Source organism: Mytilus californianus, unplaced genomic scaffold, assembly GCF_021869535.1.
Source record: "Mytilus californianus isolate M0D057914Y unplaced genomic scaffold, xbMytCali1.0.p SCAF_7, whole genome shotgun sequence".
Classification (NCBI taxonomy): domain Eukaryota; kingdom Metazoa; phylum Mollusca; class Bivalvia; order Mytilida; family Mytilidae; genus Mytilus; species Mytilus californianus.
The window spans coordinates 57,671,174-57,691,740 of record NW_026262723.1 but is presented as its reverse complement, the minus strand read 5'-3'; the positions used below and the strand labels follow the sequence as shown (position 1 = coordinate 57,691,740).

Genomic DNA, 20,567 nt, shown 5'->3' with positions numbered 1-20,567 from the left:
GATGAAACAATACGGAGAAGCATGTTCAGCATCACTGGTGTATTTATACTAACATCATCACTCTCGTTAAAAATCTTTTGACTTTCCGTCAATAGTTTTGAAGTTTCCTCAAGCGACATCTTGAAATTAATATTAATATATCTATAATCAATAACAACGAGTGTTGTACCGCTAGCGTTATAATTAAAGGTCAATGTTAATAGTAGAGGACAGTTCACGCTTTTGGTAATATAACGAGTTGTTGTGAGCACTTTTTTTGAATCCTATAGTGTTGTGACTGTTTCTCTGTGAGGTTAAAGGTCAAACTAGAAAATTTTGATGATAACTCCTTTATATCTTTGTTTCCAGCAGTAATACGGGTATCAGGATTTCAAGCTACCCGGGGCCGGGGTCCACAGGATGGTCATATTAACCTTTACCGTACATTTAAGCCCGAAAAAAGGTGTTTACTATACTTTTTACCGGAGCTAGATTTAACCAACCTCCATCTTGGCTTTCGGAACCTCTCTCTTGTTGTCATAAAACCATTAAAGTTGTCACCGAGCGTAATTACCAATTAGCCAATTAGCCAATAATAAAAAAGATTTAAGAAAGTTTTAAATTAAAAATATTACAATATTGTTATTATAAGATGAACAATTTGATCATTTTTAAATAATAACTTTAACTGTTTCAATCAATTTTTAAACTAACACTTTATATAACCATATATAATTACACCAGGTACGAAACGTCTCAGTTACAAAACAACGCAGTTACGAATCGACCAGGTACGAAATGACCAGGTTACGAAACGACATGCATTCATATATACATGTATACAAATTTAGACGGTAAACTAAGATTTATTTTACAAGGCTTTGTTTCAAATTCACTATTTAACATGTTTAATATCAAGTTTAACTATAGGAACAATATTATTGGAAAAATAAAAAAGTGAGTGACTGCAGAGATGTTTTTTCAATGAGGGTAAGTCAACATACTTTGATACTCAATGTGTCCCATTTATTCCGAAATTTATGTATAATATCAACTATTCTGCTTTTTTTGTTAATCAACTCAGTGCAGTGTGATAGAGAAATATCTCTTCATGCAAGAAATAGATAACAGGCCACAACCATAAGAGAAACTGTGATAGCAATGAATAGTTATTCTGTTCTTCATATAAAATATATATATTTAGTCGGTTGTGCCCAATCTGTCAGGAATTTTAAAATAACTAAATTTCTAGATATACGTATCTGACTCTGACTGTTAAAAACTATCATTTACAAAAGTGAAATAATAACGCAAAGAATTACCAATCCATAAATTGTTGAGGTATATTCGCCTTCTTTCAGCTGAAGATGAGCCATATTCCTGTATCCAATGTAAACTAACTCAAACTCAAGATTGGAATGCAAGTCTCAATCAAATAGACGCTTTATGCAAAATTATTGTTTATAAAAAGCATTTAAAAGATTGAGGTCGTATTTTAAATCTTAGTCATTTCTACGTTTAATCATTAATAAAACTACCACCGTCATCGAAAAGAAACTTTTTGACCATGCAAAACAGGATTTGGGGGATTTGGATTTGGCAATCATCTGGAGCATGTTATTGTTAACTTACCGTTAAACAAATTTCACTATGATTTGACGCCTTTGATTAGTAAAGCTAGTGTAAGCCATTTTATCAAATCTTATTTCAATATACGTTCATTCAAAATAATGACAATTTACAAGACTACAAATAGTACAAATTCTGTCGGTCGAAGATCGATGAGTGTCAGTGACAGGTAGATTTAAAATCTTCTCTTAATAAACCACTTTCGAAATTCGAGTTCGTTGTCAAAAACTTTGGATTTAGTGAACATCATTGGTGCGTTTATGGGCATCGTCACTTCCTTCACTTGTTCAGTTGTTGAGCGATCGGTTAAAAAAAAAAGTATATTGCAGGAAGTATTTGGCAAATTAGATTCTTATAGTTGATAATCCACACTGCTGTCATATGGGAATTGGGAATTGTGATTAAGTACCTACGGAACAAACAGTATTTCTAGTTTATCCTGCATCATGACAATCCAAAGATGCTTGATAAACTTTAATAGTACAGGGATACAGGCGGTCCCCTCTATCTGGTAAATGATGTCATAAAGGCGTGCATAATTGACAAATTTTTCTGTTGAAAGACAGAACTTGAAAGTGGTCTATTCACATGATTATTTTTAATGTCTATGGGAGGTTTTGCAGAGGTATCGTATGGAGCCCTTCCACATTTTCCTGACACCCTGCCCTTTTTTGGAGATACATTTTGGTGCAATTTCCATTGTATATTTATAATGCTCTATCATACTTTAAGATAGATTCGTGATTCACCTATTAATTATATCATTTCAAGTTTTTCCCTTTGGACATGTTGGACATGTTGGATGAAATCAACATTTTTTATGGCCAACATTTCATTTAATTTGATAATTCATAAACAATTTTAGGGGTCTAAGTAGTCAGACCATTACAATTATAAAATTTGATACATGTCATTGAAGTGTGCAATTAAATTGCTCCTGATCATGATATTTCACAAGGATTCAATGTCCATTTGTGGTAGTCTAGCTACTAGTTTTTACTGTTCAGTAATAAGTTCCAAGAATCATGCAAATGAAAAGATTGATTGATTGATCACTGTTGATTGATGTTCGCATCAGTGCAAAGGAAAAAAGGCCAATTAGCTCATCATCAGTCTACCAAAACATTAGTTTTGATGTAAATTTTGTGAAAACATGGGAGTTTTCTTTAATTTTTTCTAGTGTGCATTTTCAGGTAATTAACAATTTTATTCATTGAAACAAATGCTTTCCTATAGATGAATATCAAGAGCATGAAAAGTTACCTCTTGTACACCATGGATTTGACGATTTCAGTACTTAAAATTCATTAAGAGTAAATTTCAGTTGTTTCCCTCGAACAACAGTTTATGTCGCAATCCAAATTGTTTAAAGCTTTTTTTTCATTGGATAACAGTTAAACAACAGAAAGCCAAGAAAATTCCATCCATATATACAGTCAAGGATATATAACTCTATAGGGTTATTACAGAAAAATAACATACATTTGTTATTGTGGACTAAAAAATAAAAGAACTGTGATAACATGTGTATGTTACATGTTTCAAAGGGACAATATACATCATTAGTTTTGTTAAAATGTATACAGGTTCTATTGATATTACTATTGTCTTTCTGTATACTTAACTATAGAAAGATATAACAGTTCATAGCTTGCCAATCATGCATAGTACACCTATGTTATTACAGAAAAAATATGCCTATAATAACTAACGGGTGTTATTACAGCTCCTCTGCATCACTCCTAAGCATTTGTTCAGACATTCATCATGCTTAATTACAATGTATTTTAATTTATTGTAAGAAATAATGATCAGAACATGTAATGAGGTTCTGCACAAGCTTCCCAGTAATTCCCAAGTGTCTTATATAACAAGTTAAATGCCTTTAATAACTAAGCCTTGTTATTACTGCTAAGTTTATTCCTTAAAAGCCTTGTCTCATTGATATTCCCTGGTTAATGAAAAATGTATTAATTTAATTCAAAAATTAGATATCAAGGCTATGCATTTAGTTTCTGCGCAAAGTTTCAAGAGTTCCCTAGAGCCTACTAAAAATCAAAATATTTATGATTTATTTTACAAATAACAAACATATGTTATTACAGATTTAGAAAATTTAAGGATTAAAGAGTAGACAACTCATGAAAGTATCTGTAATAACACATGCAAGTTATTTTCTGTAATAACCCTATAGAGTTATATCCCTGACTGATATATATATTTTTTTAACACAATTAAAAAACTGTTTACGCCAAAACATTGACTGAAATAAAGAAGAAGAATGAAAATAGGTTAAAAGGCTATTTTATGATGTTTTAATAAGAAAAATCTGGAAAAGGAATGAAAGGGTTTTATTGGTCACCATATGTTGTTGAAGGTCTTAGAGCGTGTTACAATGTAGTGGTAATGCTCAAATCGATGCTATTACAATTTATGCCCTTTTATGGAGCATATTAATTCTAAGGGTCTACAGTACCATTCAAACAGACCAGCTCTCCCACACCCTACACTGAGGAAAATTTTGAAGTCACTCCGAGAAACTCTGATATTCCTCCCAAAATGTTGGGAGGAATTTAAGAGTAATTTCTCCCAAAATCACGTAAATGTTAATTGTGATAGCCAGCTCACTCCCAACACCGAGGAATTACTTGCCCTAATCCAACTTTAATCTATGCCGGCACACGACTGATAGGGTACATTGTAATTGGATTACCTGATGTAATAAACAATTATATTTCCGGTTTACTGTGCCAGTTTAAGTGTCAAACAAGTGTTTAATTTTAAACGCCTTTTTATATTGGTTAAGTTTAATTTTTGTGTTAAAGATAAGTTAAAATATTTTCGTATTTCTTGCTTGCGAATCTAAAAATATCTTTACCTAAATGGACTTGCTTGTTTAAAAAAAAACGGACATTACTGAAAAAGGTTTATAAAATTTTGTGGAAAATGTGAAAAAAACGCGAAATTCTACTTCAAAGCTGAATAAATGTGAGCATTTTAAAGAAAATTACGTGTCTCAAAGTTTTATATACAAGCATGACAAGTAAAAAAGAAAATATTATTCACCATTTGTTATGCTTAATAAGTCTATGGCATTTTCTTTTTAAGAATCGATTATCTAATTGCTTGAAACAAATAAAAGATTTAAAAGCAAAATGTTGTTGTTAATTCTTTCAATTGCATTAAAGTTTTATAAAAAAACTATACTTGATTTTGACCTTGTTTTTTTCATCCGTAAATTAATATTTTATTTACGAAAAGGGACATACTTGTGTAAAAATAAACGGAAACTACCGCTGATTAAATGTGAGCAGTTTAAAGAAAATTATGTGTCTCAAAGTTTTGTATATGCAAGTAAAAAAGAAAATATTATTCACCATTCGTTATGCTTAATAAGTCTACGGCATTTTCTTTTTACGATTTGTTGGCATTACTTTAGGATAATAATACATTTCGGCTACAACAGGAATACTTCCATAGCTGCATTAACTCGTCTTTGCATAATATTTATTTATGCACAATGAATGTAAACTTGTGTGTTGTATTTTGGACAGTCATCTTTAAAGATTTTAAAAGAAATTAATTTGCCGTGGGAAGACAATTCCACGATACACATCTCAGTGATCAACAGTGTGTGGTTGAACTTGAACTTGACTTCGCTCACAATATTAAATGCTATAAATAGCTGACATCAATTTTATCCACAGCACAAGATTTTTATATGGCGGGAAAATTCATTCAGGTTTTTAAAGTTGCTTTGTATTAATGATTGACATTTTTGTGCGTTAGTATTGAGGCTCTAGAAGGTCCTTTTACAATTGATTAACAGGAATCTAAAATATAATCCTTTTCCGAATAAACGAACACATCTTCTTTAACTATTTTATTTTTTATGTTTTATCAGTCAAAACAGGACGTAGACCGGAACATTAGTTATACGTCCATGGTCAACAATATAAATTTATTGTAGATGAAAACCTGTGCATGTCGTTAAGTTGGGCGTTGGTAGAGATCCTCTGTGAAAATGTGTAGATCGTTAAAATCCTGTCCACTTATTTTTTCACATATTTTTTTCTTGTAGCATCTGGGTACACGATATAATTTCATTTTAATATTTTTCATATATATATTTGATTTTTTACTATAGTAATTGTTGAAATAATTCATTTTTTTCATTTCGCCAAGGACTTTTAACGAGCAGTAAATTACGGATTGCGCTCATCCAATTTTATTTTAAATAATTAAAGATCAATAACAGAGATAAACGCATGATTTTTTTCCATATAATTAATGAAGTTGTGAATGTTGTGTTGTGCCTGGGCGGGGAATTTCTCTCAGTGTTTTGTTTTTATGAATAAAGGGCATGCATACAAAACTTATTCCCTTTGTTCAACAGAGTTGTCACTTAACAGTTTCTTTTCGGAATTCAAATAATTCAAGTCGGTCATGTACCGAGGTAGTGAAACATAATATTTTTACATTGCAAAATAAATATGCACTGGAAATTGCTTACTGAGTAAGTCATAAAAGATTCTAATTGTGGTAAAATCGTCTTTGTTGAAAGAACACAAAGTATGACCTGACCGAACTATAATAGAAATACAAAATAAGTATTTTCTTCATATTTTTATTCGTTTGTACGTTTTATTTCAAATGACAATGACATGGGGCAAAAACATATAAGAATAATTATCTTATGCTGAATGATAATGTCACATCTTTATCTTTCAAAGAAAGGAAAACATTTGTTAAAATTTTAATACCATGTTTTTAAAGCACACAGGTGCAATCAAGATCGATTAGATGTACATGGGTAAATAATCTGGCTAATCTGATTATGTTGTCACATGTCGTTATTTTTAGAACATCCGATGGGCAATAAACCATTTTTTATTAACAGCCACGCGGTGTTGGGAGAGAATCTTTGGAGGGGTTCATTCAACCTATGCCATCATTTTGAAATTTAGGTATAAAATTTTATGAAAAAATGTTGGCATAGGTTGAATAAAATATAACAGATTAAGTGTTATAAAAACAAAAATTAATTAAGGGTCTATCAATTTACAACCAGTTTAAAATTGGCGTTTAAGTGTACCCAAAACTATTTTTGTTACTTGTATTAGTCAAAATGAAGGCAACTCTATGTGTTGCTGATCTCTTTTGTATTAGAAATTAACATAATAAAACAATTGATGGTTGGAGATTGCTTAATGTCCAGTGGCAAATATTTCATGCATGTTCAGGATATACCAGTATCATGTGAATATAATACAATATATGATTAAAATATTTTATGATATTTTTCTAAAAGTAGAATCACATCAAATGCATGGAAACTATTTGAAATCTGCTTCACATTGAAAAGTGTATTTTTTCATAGTTCAGTATTTATGAAATAATTGTGTTTTTGTATATATTTGTGTTACTTCTTATTGTAATATAGTGCTTTATTCTACATTTCCATGTATTCAATTACACGAAAACACATATTTCGTAAATATTGACATCAGAATCAAATACAATTTTACCATGATCCCTATTACACCATACCAGAAACATATATATATATATATATATATATATATATATATATATATATATATATACACATATAAAAATATATCTGATAATACTGTAAGACACTTGAGATCATCCCCAGTTTATGTTGAGTTTTGCGTTGCTCAGTCTTAAGTTTGCTATGTTCATGATGTTAATTGTATTTTGTATACTGTTGTTTGTCTTTTGGTCTTTTTTCTTTTTTTTTCGTCATGGCGTTGTCAGTTTATTTTCGACTTATGAGTTAGAATGTCCCTTTGGTATCTTTCGCCTCTCTTTTTGAATAGTCTGATAAATGGATGTAGCATTCGTTACGAATATCATATATTCTAGAAAGGACATGTCTGGCCTTTCCAAATCTGAATTTTATTGTTTATACATATTATGTAAATTAATATAATTATGCCGCTACTCATATGTGCTTAGCAAATTGTTATTCTCTGTGTATAGATTTCTATTCTTTTATAAAATATTGTATGATTAAATGGGGAATTATGTTTCTAAGACATAGATATCATACTGAATTAAAGAGCTCTGTTAAAATAAGGGAAAGCCCATTTTTTATATATGGTTACCAAAAATAATAAAGCACCTTTTCAAAATAAAATATAAATTTAGATACATCAGATTTAATACACGTTTTAGCTTGGTTACTCAGCAACAAGTCATAAGTGAGCAAATCTTGTTTAGCTGTGCTTATCACCCCAAAACTCAGATCAAGTACAAATTTGGGTAGCGTCACTTTTACTGTTCTTCAGTTATGTCCCTTTATAACTTTATAACTTTATGTGATATGGCATAATGCAAGCGGGGGCATCATCTGTGTCCCATGGACACATTCCCCACTTTTTTTTAATTGCATATCTAGAACAAAAAAATTTGGAAGTATTTTACCAAACAAAAGTGTTCTATTGAAATATTTTTATCTTTTTTTTCATATATCATATTCTTACTGCAATATAAACTTTGGAGGAAATTGGGAGTATAATCCGCGGTATGCGGTGTGACTCCGAAAAACATGGAAATCGGAAAAAAACGATCTCGAATCGATCCGTTTAAATGGTACTGTATCTATTATATGGTTTGTGCAACAGTTCAAATTTTAGCTAATGTTTACCCTGCATCAAAGTATAAAAATGCTGAAATTTGAAAAGAGCTGAAGATGTATTATTGTTTATTTTGTAATTTGTTGATCTTGCTAGAAATATTTCACTTTAATTTTTGGTGTCTTTAATTTATAGAAAATGTTTGCCTGTGGTTATGACCAGTTGGAAGATGATGGTTTTAAAGGCTCAGAAAGTGAACATGAATTTGTTGATGACAACCATTGTAGTGAGTCAGATCGGGAAGAAATTGAACAGGCATTGTATGCTCAGATCCATTACTGTCAAGATGATGTGAAGGAAGAAGATGAAAAACACTTCATCTTTCAATGTTCAGAAAATGGAGTATTGAAACAGAGTGAAGCAATGTTAGAGGATGAGAAATTGACAATTAGATCATCAATTAATGACAGTTGTATAACGATATCATCAGGTACAGACAGTTCACCTTCTAAGAGAAAAAAGTCCAAGAAAAAGAGATTATTAACAGACTCGTTTGAAGAATTGAAAAGAAATGCAAAAGGAAAGAAAGAAGAAGTGATTCATATCTATTCCCAAACAGATACAGATGCAATAAGTATAAGTTCTGATAAAGGCATAGAGATTGATAGTTCTGACATTGACCTTGACATTGACAGTGATTGTATGATGTTAGATGAGAGTTGTGATGACATGGGTGACATTGTCCTCAATGTAGATCACAGTCAGAGAACCATGTTAGATAATCTGACAGTCAGGAATATTGGAGAACAAGATGAAGCAGGTAAAAAAAGATTTAAATGTATTCACATGATTTCATGAAATCCATCTACAATGTATACAATTACATGTATCTTGTAAGTTAAAAGTTTGCATATAAATATTAGAGAAAATTAAAGTAAAAAAGATCAACAGTATTAAATAAATAGGTATTTGTCAAAGTGACTCACTCTTAAAGTGGCCTTCTGCTGGTTTTGAAAAGTCAATGTTTATCATGTTGATGGTAAAAAATTCTCCAAAGAATTTCAAGAGCAATCATTGGAATAATCTTATTCACCTACCAAACATACATTGTATGATTCTTGGCCAACAATATTCTTTTTTCAATTTTTAATTAGAATTATGTGTCTTTTTTATTTCTTTTGCTGATACATCTTTGTTTTAAGATTTTCCAAGTTTTATAGATGTCTGAGTAAAAGGTTAAGGAGATGTTTGGGTATAAAGTCAATAAGACAGCTACCTAACAACACAAAAACCAAAAGACATCTAGAGGTAACCATACAGGCTTATACAATATCAAACCTTCCCCTAACCTGGGACAGTGGTGTAACAGTTCTGTTCAACATAAGCAAACTATTAAAATCAGTTGAAAAGGGCTTAACCATGTTAACTCATCAGATCGAAACAAAGCACAAAAAAACTAACAAAACACAAAGTACAGATCTGAGAACACTCTCAGTTACTGAAAGCTAGTTCAAAGCCCATAACAACTAAGACTAAAAAAATTGTTCATTTTAAGATATCAATTAGTCAAAACAGCAACCGGGTGTCACTTTGTCAGAACATACAAGATCAGAATTTTTTTGAAAAAAAAAACATTGGATGTTTTGACTAAATATCAACAAAAAACTGCAAATTTAAGGAAGACAGCTACATGTAATAGTCATTAAAAGAATTGTGGGAAAATATAAATGCAGGGGGCAAATTAGCCTCATTATTTTGATTTACAAATCGATTTTTGAAGAAAAAAATTTATTTTATTATGTTACCACTGTTTATTACTCATGTTACATGATGAATCTTTTTAATGATGTCATTTTTTTTAATTTTCAGACAAATGGACAATAATTGATCAAGACAGATTTGTTGGTAACCCTTTGTTGGGTAGATATTACAAATCATCTTCAGTAAGATGTCATAATTGTAATGAAAAGGGACATTTATCTAAAGTCTGTCCCCAACCTAAGGTAAAGTATGATTTATATTACTGTGGATTCATTTATTTTTCGTGGGTACCAATTTTCGTGGATTGAGGAAAACTTGAATTTTCGTGGATATTTGATTTGGTGGTTTTGACAAAGTCTTCATAAATTCCTATAGAAAATTTGTAATTCGTTTGACATTGGAATTCGTGTTCCCAGGTAACTGCGAAATCCACGAAAATTGGTATCCAATGAATAATAATGAATCCACAGTATGTAGTTGTACAAAGTTAAAACTTTGATTAAGTACAAAATACCTAACGAATTTGACAAGGATACCTTTAATAGACTCATATATTACTTTAATATGAAATTTACATGTAATTTGTATATACATGTACTTATTTTTCTAATTCTTTAATAATAATAAGTGTTTTAAACTTTTCTTAATATGTTCTTTATTTTCTCTGGACTGGTTCTACTTGGTTAAAATTCAATCATCTGGTCATATTTCCTTGTTTTCTGGTTTTACTATATTGTGATCATAGATAACATGTTAACTATGTGATGATGCCTGAGGAAATCTCATATATTTCTAGAAAGAACAGAGTTTGAAGAAACAGATTGTAAAATATGTACTACTTATTTGCAATACCATGTTTCTTTTTTTTGTCTTTTAAGTTTCAAATATTTAAGATTGCCAACAATTCTCCAGAGAAATTTCTTTCTAGATTAATTAATATATTCTTTTTTAATTAGAAAGTTATCATGGTATCACAATATTTGCACATTATCCACCAAGCAAATATCCATTGTATTCATACACAGATACAGTATACTTGGTTTTAAGTTGATTAGAAAATCACTGATACCTATAGCTAGTGCTGCTTCTTTTCTGGAGTGTGTATACACAAATAAAGCATTAAGGAGAGGTCTACAGTATGATTTGATTCCTGAAAGTAAGCCAGTACTGTATAAAAAAATATTCTTTCTAATGCATATGCAAATAAGCGGAAATGGAAAAGAAAGGATATGGTGTATTCATTCATGACACAAAATCCCTACATGTACTTGATAAAATAAAAAGCAAAAGGAACCGTGCTTTTATTGCTGTTTTTCCTTTCAAAGTTATAGTTATATGTAGATCTCAACAAAGAGCAAAAGCACACACCTGACTGCAAGTTCAAAACAGTCCATAGTACCAGTTTGAGTGGATTTCTTTGCTAGATGTTGATAATGCTAATGATATTTTTCACACTATTCATCAATTCTACGATAAAAATTCAAAGTAGGACTGAAGTCTAATTAATTAATAATTGATATGATTGAAGTCAGAGTAAACTTTATAATATTGGAAATTTACATTTCATTTTTGTAGAAAGTAATGGCATGTTATTTATGTGGAGAAGAGGGCCATTCTGGTAGAACCTGTAAAAATCCTATATGTTTTAACTGTAACGTACCAGGCCATATTACAAATGAATGTACGAAATCGAGACGATCTAAATATATAGACTGCCATCGGTGCCAGATGTATGGACATACAGCTTATGTAAGTAAAAAAGCATGCCAAGTTAAGTTTTTGTGTGGCTTTTTAACCATCATGTCTTTTTTTGTGGTAATTTGAATGTTGTATTGCTGAAAAGTAGACTTGAATGATAACTGTTAGCTAAGAATTTGAAGATATCAGTTTTCTCTATAAAATAAATGGCATTAAAAAAGTGTTTCATCATTAACCTTATTATTATACTTTGAATGACCAAGTGATGTCTTTGGAATGTGAATTTCAAACTGATTTCAAATGTTTTCTGGCATTTTGTTAAAAGTCAGAGGAAAAATTATGATGACCTCCCACTGAGGAGAAATACTTTAAATACTGTGAATTCATTATTTTTAGTGGGATCCCAATTTTCATGGATTTCGTGGGTTTGAATAAACCACAAAAAATAAATGTTCAACTAAGTACACATTTTCTATAGACTTATATGAAAACTTTGGCAAAATCACGAAATCAATATCCATGAAAATACATTAGTTCCTGAATCCATGAAAATTGGTACCAATGAAAATAAATGAATAAGGTCATTAAGCAAATGTTCAGGCAGTATGGTTTAAAATATTTCAGCTAGTTAAAAAGGTCCATGCCGGCCCATGGAAATGGTCTTTAACCAGATGAGAGAGCAGAATGGTTAAAAAAAAGTTCTGAGAAGTGGGATACACAAATTTTGAGGAAGAGAAAAAAATAACTGATGTAAATTAATATATTTGATTAAATTGAAAAATTGCATTCATTGACGAAAATCTCACTATGATTGTGATGTTTTTTCTGACAAAGATTTTTATATTGGTTTCATGGCCATGTAAAGTGGGATTCTCACTAAGGCAAGTCCTGGACTCATGATAATCTGTCTGGACTCATCATTTTCAAAACTGGTGAGTCCAAAGATGCATCAAGATTGTAGAATGTTGTACCAACTAAGCACATCTATCCTCATTTTATAACAAGAAATTGAAAATGTTCTAAATTTGTTTGCCCTATTTTGTCATATGGACTGAATTAATAAACTATAGCTATACAATTCATCCTCTCACTATTGTACTCATCATGGCCAAAAATGACAAGTCTCTGGACTTACCGTTTAAAATCAATAGTGAGAACCCTGTAACATTGTGTAAAGTAAATACATACATGTATTATAAATACAATATTGTAATATAATTAAATGAAGCAATATATGAAGAACTATTTTCTATATATATGGCATTTACATTAAGGTTCAGTCTGTGGTTAAAGTATTTTTAAGCAATGATAACTTTGTTAAACCTACATGGAATTTTATGAAATTTGGACAGTAGCATGTTTATGACCACAATACATTATCCATAGCGAAACTTTTGAAAATATTTATTTTTATTTTTCCGTATTTTACTGATAAATGGACTTAGTTTTTTTACAGTTAACAAGTAGATACAGTCTGTGGTTAAAATTTGTTACACATCAATTACTTTATCAAACCTTCATAGATGGAGCTTTATGAAACCTTGGCAGAAGTTTTTTAATGAATAGGTTTTCATTTTTAGTATTTTTCTGATAGATAATCTTTGTTTTTTACAGTTAACATTTACAGACAGTCTTGGATTATGACATGATAAATTTCTAAACCTTCATTGATTGTTATGAAACTTGGACAGAAACTAATCTTCAAGACCATGAAATAGCATCTAAAGAAAAAGTTTAATTTTTTTTTTAAATTCTGTATTTTATTGATAAATAGACTTACTTTTCAAGTCAACATTACACTTTTTCACTGACAGGTGAGACACATGGGTCTGTGGAACCCCTTATGAATTTTTAGACTTTTTGAAAATATTGTGTAATCTGATTGTAATTTCAGGAATGTCCAGAAATTTGGAGACAGTTTCATCTAACGGTAGGTACTCTTTTAAAGGATTTATTCTTAACTTTGACATTTTCAGTCTCACTGAAGCATTTTAATTTCAAGGCTTAAATCTGTTTTACAGCCATCCCGTATTTTTTTTATACGACTGCAAAAAAATTGCGTTCAATATTGCTATCGTTGTCGTCCGAAGACATTTGGTTTCCAGACAATAACTTTAGTATAAGTAAATGAATCTCTATGAAAATTAAGAACAAGTTTCAATAGCACAAAAGAAGGATGGGATTGATTTTGGTGGTTTTAAAGGCAGATTCCATATAAGAAAGTGAAACAACTCCCATAAGCACATTAGGCAAAAATCATAAGCAATGAACTTCTGTTTTTGAATACATGCTTTACTAATAAAGATAAAGACAATTTGACCCAAAAAAAATTATGAGCATCATCCTTTTTAAATAAACGAAGCCTTAAATATTATGTTTCTGACATAAGATTTGACAGACTTTATTGTTTCTGACATAAAATTTGACAGACTTTATTGTTTCTGACATAAGATTTGACAGACTTTATTTTTTCTGACATAAGATTTGACAGACTTTATTATTTCTGACATAAGATTTGACAGACTTTATTTTTTCTGACATAAGATTTGACAGACTTTATTATTTCTGACATAAGATTTGACAGACAAATTGAGTTTCTAACATAAGATTTTGACAGACTTGATTCTGACATAAGATTTTTCATACATAAGATATTTTGACAGACAATATATATTTGTTTTTTTTTGACTGACATTGGAAATCAAATCCTAGTTGAAAGTCATTTTTAAAACTCCTGGAAAATACTGCAGCCTAACATCTTACAAGATTTCACTACAGGTCAAAGAACTTTAACTGTTAGCACATTCAAATGTTTCAGACATAAGAAACAAGTTTGACAGATCTTATGTAGGAAACATATAAGTTAAAACTATTGCTTGAATAAAGTTAAATGAAAGAATCAACATGTGTTTTTTCTTGTGCACAGCATGACTTACAGTTTTAACTGGCATATATTGGAACCTACAATGATTTTGAAAGTTTTTACAGCGATGTTCCTGAAATAAGATTTATTGACAGACACTGAGCTATAAAGCAAGATATTTGAAAGTGAAAAAAAATATATATCACAGATGTTTTTGACTAAAAAAAGTAACAAATTTGGGAACAGGGATGTTTGAATTACCAGACTACACTAGTAAACACCAGTATACAAGTGTCAACATAAAGCATTGCAACACATAAACATTGTGTAAAAAATGGGAGTTAATTCTGTCAAAATTTTTGCATTTTTTCAACTTGTTTTAATCATTTCTACTTTAAACGGAAACAATCATATCCAAAAATTATTTTTATAACTTCTTCTAACATCATTATTCCTCAAAACATTCACAGATTATCTTTAAAATAACAGTAATTATTATTTTTATTTATTTATTCATTTTGACAGACATTTCAATTTCTTATATGGAATCTGCCCTATGGTCCCAACTGTTTAAGAATTAGGGGTCCAAAAGGGGCCAAAAAAGGCATTTTTCTGGTTTCCGGACAATAAATTGTGTATAAGTGTATGGATCTCTATGAAATTGTACCTAAAGGTTCCATACCACAGAGGAAAAGTTGGGATTGACTTTGGGGGTTATGGCTCAAACCGTTCAGGAATTAGGGGCAAAAAAAGGAGGGAAAAACAAGGTTTTTCTGGTTAATGGACATTTACTTAAGTATTAGTCTATGGATCTCTATGAAATTGAAACACAAGGTTCCATACCACAAAGGGAAGGTTGGGTTTGACTTTGGGGGTTATGGCTCAAACCGTTCAGGAATTAGGGGCAAAAAGGGAGGGGGACAAGATTTTTCTGGTTTCCGGACAAATACTTAAGTATTAGTCAATGGATCTCTATGAAATTGTACCACAAGGTTCCATACCTTACACAGAAGGTTTGGGGCCAATTTTGTGGGTTGTGGCTTTAATCGTTAAGAAACTAGAGGCCAAATAGGGGCCAAAAACAAGACTTTTCTAATACTAGCTAAGCTGGTTCTAACATAAATTATTTCTGATCTATATAAAGATACAACAAATACTGATATGGCAGAGATACACACCAAACAGGGTGTGTAAATTATTATGTTTAGTTTGTTAACAGATTTACTAAGTATTGCACAACAGCATTGAGGTCCAAAGGGTTCAAATTTAGACTTTGTTTGATTTCATCAAAAACTGAATTCTTGTGGTTCTATGATATGCTGAATCTAACTATGAATTCAGATTTTTAATTTTGGCCATATTTATTCTGTGTCAGAAATCTATAATGTGTCAAAAATTTAATCACTATCCAAATTTACAGCTGTATCAAGCTTGAATATTGTTTCCATACTTGTTCAACCTCTGCGGTCGTATCCAGCTGATCCAGGCGGAGTGCATTTTTATTTTATAATAATTATAGAATATCTGAAAATTTGGTCTTTATGAGGGAAAGTCTACAATAACTTAAAGCTCAATGCTCAGCTTTTCCATTCTATTTTGTTTTCTAACTTGCTCATCTTATGGTACGAAATGAGAATTCTAGAACATTATCCAAGTTATGAGTATGTAAACAGTATTGTTGCTCATATGATGGACAATGTAAATCAGATTGTAGCACCACTCTTACTAGACACTCCAGCTCCTAATCAAGATTGACCATTTAGCTCTGATTTGGTTAGAACTTTGGTTTTTAACTTAATTTTTCCTCTTACCATGGCAGAGGTTTTTTTACCCCTGGCTTAAAAAGGGTTTGGGTATGGGGGTATATAATGATGCACATGTCCTTACATCTGTTTTCCTGATACATGTATTAATTTAAAAAGTATTCTCCTTGGTTACCTCAGAAAGGTTGATTCGCAGGTGATAATGAAAGTAGAGTTTTAAAAAATGGGTTGAAATTTGAACTCAGTTTTATGAAACATAAAATACAGGTCAAGTTTGATTCTGAATTTTGTTATTACATTGGTTGCAGTGAATTAGTGTGATTTTACAGTGAAGTAAGAACAGATAATTTCTCATGTGAAATAAACCTGATAATTTCACTTCTCTGACGTCATACAACAATGGGTGTTGTCGAGGACGTTGCATCAAAACATTTAAGGTTGTGCAGAAAAAAGATATAGTTCCTTTCCATTTGAAAGTCCGTGGTCAATGTATTAAAAGAATAACTAATCAAAGAAATGAAATATAGAAAAATTTTCAACTTGTGACCAAAACAACACTGATAATTGACGCATGCACTACTGCATTCCTGAATTAATGTGTTCTTCTCTCACATGTTGAATATTTTTCTATATTTGAATCCTTGGATTAGGTATTCAATAAATATCTATGTTCTGTTCTTGTGCAACTATTCCTATACCTTCAATTAGGAAGAGAGGAGGCCACCTCCCCTTAAAAAAATGTAATGTTAAGGGAAAATATTTCATAGTGCCACACATGTCAAAAGCCATTTGTGTTTGATGGTGAAGAGCTGATTTACTTTAATATTTTATTGTATACTTTATCAGCATACAAAATGAAACATAATCTATTTCATGAAACAAAAGAGGTCAAAGGTCACCATTGGAGAGTAAGTCAACATAAAGTTTCCATATAAATCAGTTCAGTAAATAACAAATTTCCAATGGCAGCAGACCTCAGTAGAAATGGAGGCTGAGATGTATAAATAGTCAGATATTTACAGAGGAATTTTGCCTTATGGTATTACCGGGTTAGAAATCTGACAAAATGTCCTTAGTTGTAAACTAAATTTTTACCCAGAACAACTTGTTGTTACATTATTAGATAAATTGTATATTTTTATTTCAATTTCTTTTTATTTGGTTTTTGAAAAGGGATAATGTTTTTTAATGATAGCATGGCAAAACATGGGAGGTAATTACAATTTTGTTTCTGTACCTACAATGTGATTCAGAATGATAATAAGAGAAAAAGATGTTAACCACATGTGATTATTCATACTAATTAGATAAAAGGAGAGGTGCATAGTATAAACACACATCTAATCAGAAGATTTAAATTTGTGATCCATTGAAACATTCGTTACTACCCATTTAAATATTACCTCCCTGAAATGACACCCATTGATATACTTGACATAACATGACAAAATGCTTGTTTGTGTATATAGGTAAAGAACCATTAATTTGGGTCCTGTCAGAAAGGACATATTAAAATGTAGTACATATTAAAAACAAAATAGTTCCTATGCATAGTTGTAACTTTTAAAATATGTAAAATATTTGGATAATGCTGGTAGAAATGAAAGAGGGACTGGGGATAATTTTAGCACCTTTTGAAGTTTATTTTAATTATGAAAATGAAATTAGGGGGGAAGGGGAAAGGGGGGGGGGGGGGCATATTTTGTCTGTTTCTAAATCAGATGAACCTGATTTTGTAATTCTAACTACCTGGAACCATTGCTATCCAACATGTAATTTTAGGTACATTGACTTTATAACTTTATAAGCCAATGTTATATTTATCTTTTTAATACTGGTTAATGAAATTATAACAGTGTGTACTGGCTGGTTATTTTGACACACCTACATAGCTATTGAATATGCATGACTTGTTAGATAAGAACAGCACATGTAGCCAAAACTGGAGTAAAACACAGATCTATTACCAGGATAAGGTATTATTTAGATATGGAATGATTGTCATATTTATTTAACTTATAACAAATAGCTGTGATTGTTCGAAATTTCAGAATTTAACATAGGAAGTAATAGGGCCATGAATTAGTTAGTGGATATATTACTATACCTTCTGCACCCCATCACATTTTGCATCATTTTTGTGATCTAAAAATCATATGACTTTAAGGGAAAATGTATTTATATGTAAAGAATACTACCACACTTTTTCAAGTAATATTATATAAAGGTTGATTACTTTTATAGTTTATTCAGATTTTGATCTTTTCCCTCATTTTAGTAAAATATTTAGAAGCAAACAAAGTAATTCATTTTATGAAACAAAAGAGGTCAAAGTTCACCATTGGAGAGTAAGTCAACATAAAGTTTCCATGTAAATCAGTTCAGTGAATATCAAGTTTCCAGTGGCAGCAGACCTCAGTAGATACAGAGGCTGAGATGTATAAATAGTCAGATATTTACAGAGGAATTTTGCCTTACGGTATTACCTAGTTAGAAAACTGGCATATTGACCTTTGCTCTCGTCAATAGTTTACCCAAAAAATCAATGTTGGAAAGATAATTAGATAATTTTGATATTTTTTATTTCAATTTTATTTCATATCGTTATTGAAAAGTGATGTTGACGTTTAATGATAACATGACAAAACATGGGAGGTAATTACATGTTTGTTACTATACTCATGATGTGATTAGGAATGGATCAAAAGGGAAAGTATAGATCAGCTTAGAATTAATAGAGAAAAAGATGTTAGCCACATGTCATCATTCAAATGAATTAGATATAAGGAAACTGCACAGTATTTACACACTTCTAATCAGAAAATTAAAATTTATGACCCATTGAAATATCCATTACTACTAATTTACATACAAACTCCCTGAAATGGCACCCTATTAAAAAATTTGGGGAACAGGACGTTTGCGCTTTTTTACCTGTTACATGATAGGACATTTGCGCTCCAAACACTATGGACATTTGTGCTTTAAATTTTGATACACCTGTATTAGATTGACCAGACATTTGCACTTTTTATCTATAGTCGTCTACCTGTAATTTTAATGAGTTGTAATCATTATGTAAATAAATTCAACTTACATTTGTGGTTAGTTAGTTCACATTGACATAGAGTTTAAAGTTATAGACTAGTAAAGAAAAAAAATGTATATGTCAATCCTACGGGTCCAAAGCCCGGAATAAATAGGAGGGAAGTCATACTCATTAGAAGTGCAAATTTCCTTTTTTTAAAAAGCACATATGACCTATAAATTGAAGCTCAAATGTCCATTGAAAAAACGCAAATGTCCTATAAAATAGCGCAAACGTCCTGCGCTAAAAATATTGGAAATTCCATCAGCATGTTTGTGTATGGGTATGGACCCAATAAATTTGGACTCTGTTAGAAGTCTGAATAACATTTTAAAAAATAGTAACTATTTAAAACAAAAAAGTTCCTATGCATAGCTGTTAACATTTTGTGTAATGTTTCAAAGGAAAGCTTAAAGGCTGGGATCATCATTATAGAACCCATTGGCAACGAATGTTTATTTTAGATAATAGAAAAAAATTAAGAAATTGAAATAGGAGAGCATATTTCGTCTGTCTGTTTCTCAGATCAGATACACCTGGTTTAGTACTTATAAAATACCAGGAACCAGTGTCACCTTAAATGCAATTAAAGTTATGTTAACTTTTCAGCTGAAGCCAGGATAATTCATTGCATGGACATGAAATGACTGTCTGAATATTTGAAATTGCAGAATTTAACATAGAAAGCAATTGGGACATGCATCGGTGGTTTTATTCCTATACCCTCAGCCCCCTCCCCCTTTTTGTCATTTAGAAATCATATTACATCAAGGGAAAATGTATTAATACATTTAATATAGAATACTAACACACTTTGTCAAACAAAAAGTGTTTGAGTTTGAAGTTAAAAGTTGATTTACATTATTTAGTTATTGTATGGTAAAATAGATAATGATAAATAGCTCTTTGATCTTTTCCTATATCTGCATGTATAAGTTTAAGTAAAATAATCACCCACATACAGAATAATGCCCACTCATTTTATTTTCTGAAGCAAAAGAGGTCAAAGTTCACCATTGGAGAGTAAGTCAACTTAAAGTTTCCATATAAATCAGTTCAGTAAATAACAAGTTTCCAATGGCAGCAGACCTCAGTAGATACAGAGGCTGAGATGTATAAATAGTCAGATATTTACAGAGGAATTTTGCCAAATGGTTTTTTTCCTGTTTAGAAAACTGGCATAT

At 30.8% G+C, this 20,567-nt stretch overlaps 2 protein-coding genes across 3 annotated transcripts in view; one reads left to right on the top strand and one right to left on the bottom strand.

Annotated features, from left to right (window-relative positions):
• LOC127707830 (tetratricopeptide repeat protein 30A-like) overlaps positions 1-1,426 on the bottom strand; it is a 55,308-nt gene extending 53,882 nt beyond the window's left edge. Inside the window, exon 1 of the mRNA XM_052212582.1 lies at positions 1,302-1,426. Within this exon, the coding sequence (XP_052068542.1) occupies positions 1,302-1,355 (54 nt within the window). The 5' untranslated portion in view covers positions 1,356-1,426. The remainder of the gene's footprint in view (positions 1-1,301) is intronic.
• A 95-nt stretch (positions 1,427-1,521) lies between these two features.
• The window catches only part of LOC127707831 (zinc finger CCHC domain-containing protein 7-like), a 52,578-nt gene continuing 33,532 nt past the window's right edge, over positions 1,522-20,567 (top strand). For both annotated transcript variants that reach the window (XM_052212584.1, XM_052212583.1), the window contains exons 1-5: positions 1,522-1,661; positions 8,406-9,030; positions 10,080-10,213; positions 11,547-11,720; positions 13,564-13,599. In XM_052212584.1, coding sequence (XP_052068544.1) covers positions 8,409-9,030; positions 10,080-10,213; positions 11,547-11,720; positions 13,564-13,599 — 966 coding nt within the window. In that variant the 5' untranslated portion in view covers positions 1,522-1,661; positions 8,406-8,408. The remainder of the gene's footprint in view (positions 1,662-8,405; positions 9,031-10,079; positions 10,214-11,546; positions 11,721-13,563; positions 13,600-20,567) is intronic.